Source organism: Neovison vison, chromosome 13 (genome assembly GCF_020171115.1).
Source record: "Neovison vison isolate M4711 chromosome 13, ASM_NN_V1, whole genome shotgun sequence".
In the NCBI taxonomy this organism is placed as follows: Eukaryota; Metazoa; Chordata; class Mammalia; order Carnivora; family Mustelidae; genus Neogale; species Neogale vison.
Window position 1 is genome coordinate 31,153,640 of NC_058103.1, and position 11,737 is coordinate 31,165,376.

The 11,737-nt window shown below is 41.2% G+C and overlaps 1 protein-coding gene across 1 annotated transcript in view; it reads left to right on the forward strand.

The window, feature by feature from the left end:
- The window catches only part of LOC122894397 (synaptojanin 2 binding protein), a 40,106-nt gene extending 33,881 nt beyond the window's left edge, over nucleotides 1-6,225 (forward strand). Inside the window, exon 4 of the mRNA XM_044232147.1 lies at nucleotides 1,858-6,225. Within this exon, the coding sequence (XP_044088082.1) occupies nucleotides 1,858-1,998 (141 nt within the window). The 3' untranslated portion in view covers nucleotides 1,999-6,225. The remainder of the gene's footprint in view (nucleotides 1-1,857) is intronic.
- Nucleotides 6,226-11,737: the final 5,512 nt, after the last annotated feature.

The window sequence follows — 11,737 nt, forward strand, 5'->3', positions numbered from 1 at the left end:
ACTTCTTAGTTTCTAGTGTTTTAAATTTGGATGAGGGGTAGAGAAGCCTGGTAAACCTAATTCCTCCCTTTGGAGGAATTCTACCCCAAGGACTTTGAGGTGCATTTACAACACAGGTTCAGTGTGCCCTCTTTTTTTTTTTAAATAAAGATTTTTTATTTATTCATTTGACAGAGACACAGTGAGAGAGAGAACACAAAGAGGGGGAGTGGGAAAAGAGAGAAGCAGGCTTCCTGCCGAGCAGAGAGCCCAATGCGGGGCTTGATCCTAGGACCCTGGGATCATGACCCAAGCCAAAGGCAGACGCTTAACAAATGAGCCACCAGATGCCTCTAGTGTGCCCTCTTAAATGGTGCTGTCATTGTCTCACTCAACTCTTGAGTGAGGCTTCAGAGGCTGAAGGAAGAGCTTGACAGGAGGTGGTACAAAGCAGAAGGAGCACAGCATGAAAGATACCAGAGTTGCAAGCAGAATCTGTGTGATGGATTAGAAAACAGGTCAGTAGGTGAGAATATTGGTAATTGGCTGCTTCTGCCTTGGCTCTTTATGTTTCTAAAGTATGGAAGACTTCATGCAATAGTAAAGGCAAGTAATGAATGTAGGTATACACTTCAGGTATGGTTAGAGTTCTTTTAAAGGCATGTGGGAAACGGTTTCCAAAGTTCATGTTTTGGGAAACATCTATAAATAACTCCTAGTAAAACAGTAACCCCTAATAAAACACTGGTCAGAGAATTGGCCTAACCCTAAAAACCATTATTTTATTATTGGGCAGGCCCTCTCAGGACATCTGAACAGGAAATGAGTGAAAGATGTAGAGGTGGGCTAGAGGATAGAAAAGGTAGTTCACGCAGTGCTGCCTTTCAGATGGAAGGGTCAGACTTTTCACGGGTTGTAACGAGGAGGTTAAATCGAACTGAGACAAAATGGCATCATAACTGTTGCAAGTTAGCTGTTAAAAGTTAGTATGAAGAGGGGCACCTGGGTGGCTCAGTCAGTTAAGCATCCGACTCTTGGTTTTGGCTCAGGTCATGATCTCAGGGTTGTTGGATCGAGCCCCATGCTGGGCATGGACCCTGCTTAGGATTGTCTCCCTCTACCCCTTCCCCCACCCCCATCCCGCACTCCTTTAGTCCCCCAGCCCCCGTTCACTTGCTTGCTTAAAAAAAGTTAATATGAAGAAGTGCCACCCAGCTTCAAATGGGAATGCTTATTAGACAGTGGAAAATTATCACCACTAGGATATGATTTTTTTTTTTACTTGTTTACCTCTGAGTATTTTATCTCTGTTCCATATAAGTTTCCTCTTTATCTGTGTCTAGTGTTACAAAATAGAGATAAAGGCCATGACACTGTATCAAGAGGGAATTGGTGCCTTTTGGAAACTGGAAAGTAGTTCCAAAAATGGCACTGTACCCGGCCCTTACTGCTTTCTGACAACTGGCAGTCTTTCTGAGTAAACATTTCTAGGAAGGTGGGCACCCTCTGCTCCTGCCCAGTAATTTTGAGGTTCCCTACAGGATCAGTAGGTTTCATCTCCTATCTTCGGTTTCTTAGCATGGTACATGTAGAGCTTGGTGGAGGCAGCAGAGAAACAGAATGGTTACCTCTCACCCCCGGGCCCCTTTAGGTCAGTAGCACAGCCAGCTTAAATGCCTCCCCATCAGACTTCTTTCCACAGAGTTGATGGCTCTGATGCATCAATTTAGAATAAACAAAGAGGACTTCTTATGCCAGATAGTGCTTGGAGGTCACAGCTTTGGGTGGTCTAGACCCGGGTCATGTGTCAGCATGGACACGGGAGTTGGGGTGAACACACACTGCTCACCAGTGTTAACCTTCTTCTCTCCCTTCCAGTTACAGGTGCAGAATGGGCCTGTAGGACATCGAAGTGAAGGGGAGCCAAGTGGGATCCCTATAGCTCTGGTGCTGGTGCCAGTGTTTGCCCTCACCATGGTAGCAGCCTGGGCCTTCATGAGATACCGGAAGCAACTATGAAAAGTTTGCTCTCTTCCAGTGCTCCTGTTAGAAGACCCGTTTTCTTTCCCTCTCACCCTCAACCCCTGCCATTCTCCCATATCCTTCCCTCTCTCTGCGTAGTCAACATGTCCTTGAAAGAGACTGCTACCCAAGCAGGACGTCACTGTCCAGATCTCCACATCCTCATATCTAATGAGAGAGTGAAGGTATTGTTTGAAAGAAGGCCGAAGAAAAGACCTGCTTAGAACAGATGGGAAATTACGTATTTTGCTAGGATCACCAATAGAAGTTCAGCTACAACCCAAAGAGGGAAAGGTCCAGTCTTCACATCAGCACGGGTAATACCTTTTTCTTAACTGGCGTGCCTCAAAGGCCAGCTGTGCGATGCAGGAGAAGAGAGGATTTTTCTTAATGATCTTCCTTGGGAAGTTTTTGTGGCCTTTATTTAATTTCTATCTACATATTTGGGTGCCTATATCAAACACAGGATAATGAGAGCATTTTTAACTTTTGTAAAACAGGTGCATGTGTGCGCTTGCATGCACATGCACACACATGCACACACACACACACATGCACGCACACACGTCCATACATGATAGTATAATAGCGATGCCTTATGGAGATTAAAGAAGTGGAAAGCTGCTATTTGGTTTCAGGCTTCAGATATAAGGGAAGTTCTTAATGGGAGAATTTGATTTATAGCAGGAGTGAGAGAGTGAGCCTTGAAAGAGGATGCCCAATCTGGGTCATTTAAAAAAAAAAAGAAAAAAAGGAAAACCGAAGCAACTAATTAAAAATCTTAGAACAATATTTCTTCTCATAATAGCTGTGCTGAAGTGGAGGTAAAGTGCCATAATCCAGCTTTGTGCAAGTCAGTCTGTTCCCCACACTTTGAGATATAAAGATAAACCTTACTTGTTCGCTGGGCTGCCCCAGTGTCTTTTCTGGAACCTCCCAGTCCTGCTAAAGGATCAGCTGGAATGACTATGGTCAGAGCTTTGGTGATGGGGCCAGAACAATCCAGTGAAAAAACTCTAGAAGACAGAAGGATAATGCCTCCAGGGTGGCACTGGAACCTTCTCGGGCCATCTAACATATTCTTTGGTTACTAGTGATGGGCAAATTGTGAGAGAAGGGACTGCTCTCTGGCAGGACAGGCATGAAATGAGCTCTGCTTCTGATTCTGTTGAGAGGGCTTGGATTGTGGGTTATTTTGAAAGGCTCTAAACACTGGCTGTGGCTTCTAATAAACCATTTTGCAGGGAAGGGGAAGAAAAGGTTTTTGGGTTTTTGTTTTGTTTTGTTCTGTTTTAGTGGGTAGGGAAGTTTGGTGGCTGTTTCCTGGGGAAACCTTGAGAGCAGGATATGGGTGAAAGCATGCTCAGGAATACCAAAGTCATTAATAATGAGGTGGGAACCATTCTCTTCATGTGATATCAAATGTTGATTTTGAAACACTAAGGAGAGCTGAACCAAGGCTAATTCTCTGGCTTTAAAAAAAAAAATCATTTCCATCCTCCAAATACATTGTCTAGAATACAGGTCTTATATAATCTTGAGAGCATGAATATGAAGACTGACCCTGAGAAAACCAGTCATGTCCAGTTTTTAGCACGCATAATTCGGTAAGCATTTTACAGGTGTTGATTGGACACCAGTTTTGTTAAGATGCTTTTACAAAGAATGTCAGATTTATATTGCAGATAGCAAAAGGGAACAGTTACTGAGAAGACACTTGAGAAAGTTCCATGGAGGAAGGGGACAAATGAAGGACTCTTGAGGAGCTCACAGTCTAGTTAAGAGAATTCATAAATAAATGAGAAGTTAAAAGTACATCATCAGGTTAAGTGACAGTTGAAAGTAATAAGAAATGGGAAAAGACATTCAGAGCACAGCGTAGCAACAGAGATGTGCAGGCAGCCATCACTTTTTTTTTTTCCCCAGGGACTCCAAAAAAGAAAGCTGTCACATAATGGCATCAGGCCAGAGTGGGAAGGAAAGGATTTTAAAAATAACCCACCTAAGGCCTTTCCTCTGGGCCAATTGTTGGTATAGGTTGAAACTTGCTTTAAACAATCCTGGTAGGACTTGGGTCTTTAGGCCTGGAGTGTTCAGTACCTTTAGCCTCACTTAGACGGCTGCACCTGTAGGTCCGCACAGCCGCACTGACAGTATTCCGGTTCTCACCTCAACCAGCCCCTCTGTGCGGGCACAAGCCCCGCCACCCTCCCTGCATCTGGAGGCTTGTGCAGCAGCTTCCTCAGTGGGCTGGCTTCCCTCCCAGGATTCAGCTCACAGTTTGGGCATCAACTCCTGAGAGGACCTTGAGACATTCAGAATGAAGCAATTGGCAAGCAGGAAGGAAATCCGTCTTGTTTTTTTCTTTGTTGGTAGATGTGAAAAAGGACACTTACCCCAGGTTGGTAGAAGTTTTGCTTTGTTTAATAATAGGGATTCTTACGCACTTTAATAATTTAGGTTTTCTCTGGAATTAAAGAGCACTTAAAGATCCATGATGAAAATTTCAGGCAAGTATACTATTCAGTTTTTATTTCTGATTCTCTAGAAAACTAAATTGCCCTAGATGAGGTATTGGAGTCTATTGTAAGTCACTAAAAAAAAATTCATGATCTTTGTAGATCAAATCTAATATTTCTTTCACTTTATAGATTGTATCTAATATTCCTGCTACCTGAATTACTGTGTTTAAAGTTTCAAAAATTGAATGAAAGTATTTTAAGACCGTATACTTAAAACACTTCTCTGTATTTATCATCTGATACTACACATAATTTTAATAAGACATTGTTTGCTTCAGTTGTCTCTCTTTTCCTGCCAAGTTTTAATCTGTGCTATTGATTTCACTTATTCACACTGTCTAGTCATGTGTAATGGAAAAGGAAACTAATACTTGTTACTGCATTTTGTGCCAGGTGGTGTACTAAATCCGGGTGCGTACATTGTTTATTCATGACTCACAACTCTGAGATCTAAATATTGTTAAAAAGACACTAAGGGAAAGAGAATAAATTACGTTTCCTAAGATTACGTAGGTGGTAATGATAGACTCAGGATATAACTTAAGACTTCAGGTGCTACTGTCAATGATATTTCTCACTGGCCATGGCTCTCAAAGTGTGGTCTCTGAATAAAAGCTCAGCATCATTGGGGAACTTGTTAGAAAAGTAAATTCTAGGGCTTCACCCCAGACCTACTCAGTCAAACTGCGTACAGCACTTGTAACAATCCATCCAGGTGACTGATGCACAGTAAGGTTTGAGAATGACTGCTCTCTGCCAATAGTTGTCTCCTTTTTCTCAGGTTAGAATCATCTGCAGAGCTTGTAAAATTCTGGTTCTCAAGCTGCACCTAGACCAATTAAATAAAATCTCTGGAAAGTGGGACTTAGGCAGCAGTAAAATAAAGTTCATTAGGTGGATTCCACTGTGCAGTGTCAGTAAACAGTGCTCTGTGGCATTTAAATTATTAAATAAAAGCTTACATAAATGATCAGATCACACACAGGCATTTGCTCCAGTATAAAATGAAAATTTCACTTGGGTCTTTTTAGAGCCCAGCTCTCCATGCCCTTCTGCTGAAGTATAGATGTGGAAGAAAAAATGGAGCATTTTAGGGCTTATTTGTTTAGGACTGACCAGCAAAATGTGTTAGTGTTTCAGTATGTGCATCTATTAAATAAATTAGAACCCAATCAAAGAACATTGGAGCTAAAAGGGAGCAAGAAAGATTCTAGGATGAATCTGTCTTAGAGATGAGAAAAATCAAAGCTCAAAGAGGAAGACAGACTTAACTCAGTTCAAAGACTTAGTCTGTTGCAGAAGTGCCCTTTCTGTATCATATTTATGTCTGGAATGTATGCACTACATGAACATAGATGAAACTATCCTTTTTATCTCAATCCACTTCTGTCATCTCTCTTTGGGCCTGAATAGAGACTGGGGACTGTAAGCCATAATGCAGAACTGGTAGATTCCATGGAATCTGCGAAAGCCCGAATATAAAATTCAATCACATGAGTTCTTCTGTGACTTGTTCCAGTAGTTCTAAACTAGAGAAGTGTGGGGTTTTTTTGATGTTGGACATTGTTTTTATTGTGTAAATAGCAATTTAAACTATATTTTAAAAAAATGGAACAAAAAACATTAGGCTGTCAAGTATGGGCAGGGGGTGGGGAGAGTCATTTGTGTAATTTCATGTGGAGCCAATAAAGATTTTATCCTAGCCCATTTTAGTCAGACTTTATCTTTGGACAGATGAGTCTTTCTTTCTTTTAGCACATGAGTGCCTACTGCATCCTTGATGCTGACAATACAGAGATGCAAAGATCTAGTCACTCAAAGCTGAAACAGTGCATTATCTGAACATGGGGGAGTCTTGTTGATCTTATAGTAGTTTGCTAATAACCTCTAGAAGTAGAAGATTAAATTATGAAGCTGTCAGTCTCTTACCTATAATAGGTTTAGAGTTGGTTACTATCCCGGAATAGGCCCCTTTTGCTGTTTGTCTTTGATCTATAAGCAATCTTTTTGAGACCAGCACTCACATCCAAAAGGGCAGTTGTGATCACAAAGAAAACAGTATTTTAAGGAATTCTATTCTGATTGGAATCAGGTTCTTGACTGCCATAGACTCTTGTGCCTGATGATATTTATACACGCACATACTGTAAAGCACTTGATGTGCTTACCTGATGCCCTTGGTACTGTAACCACCTATATCATGAGAAAGTATCGCTGTGTCTAAAATAGTTCTCCAGATACTAGGTTCCATTTCCAAACATTTTCCATACTCTTCATTTTCTTTTTCTTGCAAGGAGAAGAGAGTAGGGGAGAGGGCTGAATTATGTTTTCAAATACAAGTCAATCATTAACAGTCATTGACAAAAGAACTTCACTGAAATTTATTAACCAGTCACAGGAAAACAGGATGATCCCTCTTCCTAGTTTACAGATTTTTGAATGGAATCTCAATTGAATTCTGCATCTGCAATGCTGATTTGGATAGGAGTTTCTTATTCCTGGATATATGTGCATTTTTACCCCCCAGGCCATGTTATTTCTTACACGATTATTTTCCTTATGGACCTTATTTTGCTTTCTTTCTACATTGATCCTAACTCACATTGCACGCCTAGATCTAAATAGCAGTCAGTTTCTCAGATGAAATAGATGCCCTGTTGCAGTTTGGAAGACACAGGGACATAAAACCGTATCTTCTAGGGAATATCACCACAGATTAAATGTGTAAGAGGCCATTAAAATAGCTGATAATCTCTCCTCAGCTTTGCTATTTGGTACCAAAAATTGCAGATGAAGTAACAGTGTATCTGACTGCCTAGCTCATATTGGCATTAAAAAAAAAAAAAAAAAACAAAAAACCCTGTTGCATTTGTCAGTGAACCTTTACAATCTCTTTTCCACCTTATTTTGGAGATTACTGAATAAATATCTCCTAATTTTTCTGCCAGCTTCTTAGCATAACATCTCACAGAACAGTGGAAAGAGGAAAGGAAGAAGTCTAAATGACCGGTTTGAGGCTTAGCTTTGATGTAGGAGATAAGGATAAGGGTACATACAGTTACCGACATTTACTATCTTACTTTGCCAGGAAAGCCTGACAAGATACAAAGAAGGCAGAAATGGGTTTGTGCCACAGAATGAAAAAGGACTTGTCAGAATTGAATATTAGCCTTTTGTCTAAGTTACTTTGCATATAACTGACTTGGATATGAAGAGAAAAGGCAGTTTGCCTTAGTCGTCATTGCTATGTCACATGACTTCAGCAAAGTTCAGACCCGAACGAAGTCCCAGGGCTAGTCTGTCATTGCGGTGTGTACAGAGTGGCCATTTTCTCCCTCCATGGGCAGAGGTGTGTCCATTACCAATTACATGAGTTAAAACAGTGTTTTAATAATTTTTCAAAGATTCTCTGGGTTTCTGAGCGTTTCTTCTGCTGATATCACCTGGGGCCACATGCAGCTGCATCCATCTGTGAGGACTGGGTAGGCCAGAACAGCCTCATCGTGACACTTAGTGCTGGCTATTGGCTAGGGTGCCTTGATTTGTCACTACATAGCCTCTCATTTTCCATAGGCTAGACTGAGCTCTTCACAGCATGGGGGAAGACCACATCTGGTCAAGATGTGAAGCCAGACCAGAACTACTTCTGTGCACCTTATACTCCACCACATTGCTCTTGCTTGTGTGTTTAAGAGGAAAGTAATGTATGTAGACTAGTATGGAAAATTTATTTGGCAGAAGTCACAAAAAAGTAGTGATTCTTCAGGTGGAGAGAGAAGATAGGGAATAAAAAGGGTTTGGTCGTTTTCCCAACCTGTTTTAGATATTGGGTATTAATAGAACAATCGACGTAGAGGTATAGTAAGGCCCAAAGATCAGGAGACAACTGACACTGGAAAGATAGTTTGTTACACATATTTCCCAAGAGAAGGGGACCCACTATGCCACGGAGACCACGGAGGAAAGCACTAGCACTGGCTGTAGGCAGAGAGAAAGGGAGGAGGTGCAGACAAGAGCCGTTACTGTGGTTGCATGGGAAGTAACAGGCAAAGCCAGGTAAGCAGGGTTAGGATTGGCTGGTTTGAATAATTTCAGTGGTCTGCGTGGCATACCTAGTTGTCTGGTATCTGGCGATGGGGTGATTGGGCATGTGAATAATGACCCTGAGCATGAGAGCTCCATAAAGGAGTATAGGCTCCGGATTGGTTGGTTTGTATTGGAAAAGTACACTCGTGAGAGAGTTGTTCACTATCTGTAAAAATCAGTTAAAATCAGTTAACCCCGGAGGAGCAGTCCCTCCAGGGTCAGCAAGGCCCCAGATGTCAAAACATTAAAATACAGAACATAAAAAAAAACCTAGTGAATACACTTCCACTACTACTGTCGTGGGTTCTCTGGCCCTCTAATTTCTACCTTTACTCCCAACCTACAGGAATGACTGAGATACCCAAAGGTAATCTGAACTCTCTAGAAAATAGCCAAGAACAAGGATGGAAGCAATGACAACAAAAAATTTTTTTAAACCCAAGCAATCAAATATCACCAAACCCAGGGGCAAAAAGTCCTGTTTTATTTGATACAATTTTCCATAATATTTTATTTTTACATTTTATCCATAATAAACCACAGTTAAAAGTATGGCTTGTTCCACTGCCTGCTAGGGTCTGGCGGTACATATCCTCTAGGGCCTCTGAACAGTTAATGGGGAGTGATTCTTTCCCCTTACAACTTTCATCCATCCTTAACCCCAATGTGATTGCATTTCAAACTTTGTACCTGAGACCAATGGTTAATTCGGAACCATTTTATAGAAAAGAGGTTTAAGTTAGCTTTTCTGGATGCAGCCACCATCTAAAGCAAAGGACCATGTCAAATGACCCTGGGTATCAATGCTCCTTGCGCCCATTCAGTTTGGTGGCATGTCACTTTCAGCATTTTATTCTGTCTCTTACTATTTACCACCTATCACATTGTTCCTTGAATCTTAGTACAAACTATCATCCAGTTTCACGGGGATTACTGTATTAGCTTTATAGCTGACCTCTTCACTACCATTGTGCCCCCCTCCAATTTGCTTGCCTTAGACTAGAGATCCTGGTAAAATGGATTCAGTCCTGTCTTTCATTTGCTTTAAAAGCCCTTAGAAGTTTCCCATTGCCCTTAAGATTCAGTCCAAAATACTGAATCTTTTGTATTCAGTATGATCTGAGTACTGTACGATCTAGTTCCTGCCTGCTTCTTCAAACTCATTTCACCCAATACTTCACTCTTTCTTTCTGATCCCTCCACTCCCCCAGCCTTTTGGTTACTCAAAAATACTAGATTCTTCCGCTCAGGGTCTTCATACAAACTTTAAAATTTGTGTCTTTTCTCCTTCACTGATTTTCTAGTGAAATTCTTAACTTCATGTCATTTCCTCAGAAGCCTCTGTTTTCTTTTCTTCTTTTTCTTTTATTTTTTAAAAAGATTTAATTGTTTTAGAGAGAGGAAGAGAGTGAGCACATGTGAATTGGGGGGGTGGGTAGAAGGGGAGGAAGAGAGAATCCTCAAGCAGACTCCCCACTGAGTGTGGAGCCCAACACAGGGCTCAATCTCATGACCCTGAGATCATGACCTGAGTCAAAATCAAGAGTTTGGAAACACTTAACTGACTGAGCCACCCGGATGCTCTGAAGATGTTTCCAAGCTTGTCTAGCCCTGAGGGCACCCTGAGTTTTGTTCCCTAGCTACAGCCTGCACACCTCCTCCCCATCACAGTGCGTTTCAGGCACCTGCTCCCCACAGCCCTATCTACCTCACCACAAAAACCTCCACAGATTAGCCCTTTACCAACCAGCTTCTCCATTCCTCAGACCATCCTAATACCAACTTCTTATGCATTTACATGTTGTTTTCAAATTTTCTTCTTTTTCTCATCAGTACTCTAGTCTCCAAACGTTCTTCTTGGCCTTCTGTTTTCCCCTGGGTACCCATTCTGGGGTTACACAGAAAATGAATAATCTTTTGACAGACACCAATATATGCAAAGAATAAAAGCTTTGCACCCTGTCCTCATAAAGGACAGGCTTTAAGAACTCTAATGCGTCCAGAAACTTTCAAACAACTTGCAAAGGAAGTTGATATATAAGCCCTGTGGTCATACAGTCAGAAGGAAGAGGCTCTTGGATTCATGAAATGGCAAATTCCTTTAATTCTAGTCCCCAAGAAGAATTTAATAGAGGAGGAATAAAATTTTGGACAGGGAAGGGGGGTTACAGGTAACAAGTGCCTTTCCCCCCTTCTTTTTAAGTAGGTTAACACAGAGCTTGTTTAAACAAACAAATGTACAACAAAAAGCAAAAGTCAAATAATTCAAAATAAAGTACAAAAAATCACATTAAAGGAGACCCATAGCAACACTTTATATGCCCATCCCTCCAATCCTAAATTCTCTTGAGTTCTATAACTGCTCCAGACTCTTTCCCATAATCGACATAATTTTTTCCCAGCACTTTGCACTGTGCAGCTTGACTTCTCAGGCTAAGTGCTCCCACCTTATTGCTTCAGTCCCCAGGTTTGCAGGGTGTCTCTTGCTTGGAGAGATTGGGGCGACAGAAGATTTGAGAAATAGAGGTAAGAAATTTTCAATCTCACTTGAATAAAGCCTGTCCTGATCAGTCCAAAATCACCCTTCGCTCAGCTCAGGTGATGCTTCTTTGGGGAAGGAGTAGTTGGGAGGTTTGACTCATTTCCTCAGTCTCAGAACCAAAAATTAAACCCCAAGGTTTAAATTCAAACTCTGAAGTATCCTTCCCTCTTTCCTGTTTTTCATCTTGCTTAGATGCTATTTGGAGGAACAGTGGCTTTATATACTAAAACAAAACACAGTGTGATAGTGTTCTGTGATATATATTAGTCAAAGGCTTTTGGAGCTCTGAGAAGGGAGTAATTTATATTGCCCGTGGTGGAATAAGGGAGGCTTCAAGAACCTGGGGTCCTTGAAGCTGCATTTTGGATATGTGGAAGTTCATGCAATCCTCAGGGAATAATGTCTCCTCCAAAATTGAGTATGGAGTGAATGAAGAAGAGTAGCAGAAAAGGCAGGCCATTATAAAGGACCTTAAATTCCTTGCTAAGAAAATTGGAATGATTAGTATAGGTAAAAAAACAAAGAAATCCAACCAGGAGAATCTCATTTATGCTTTTTAGATAACTTTTCAGCAGTGTGGAAGATA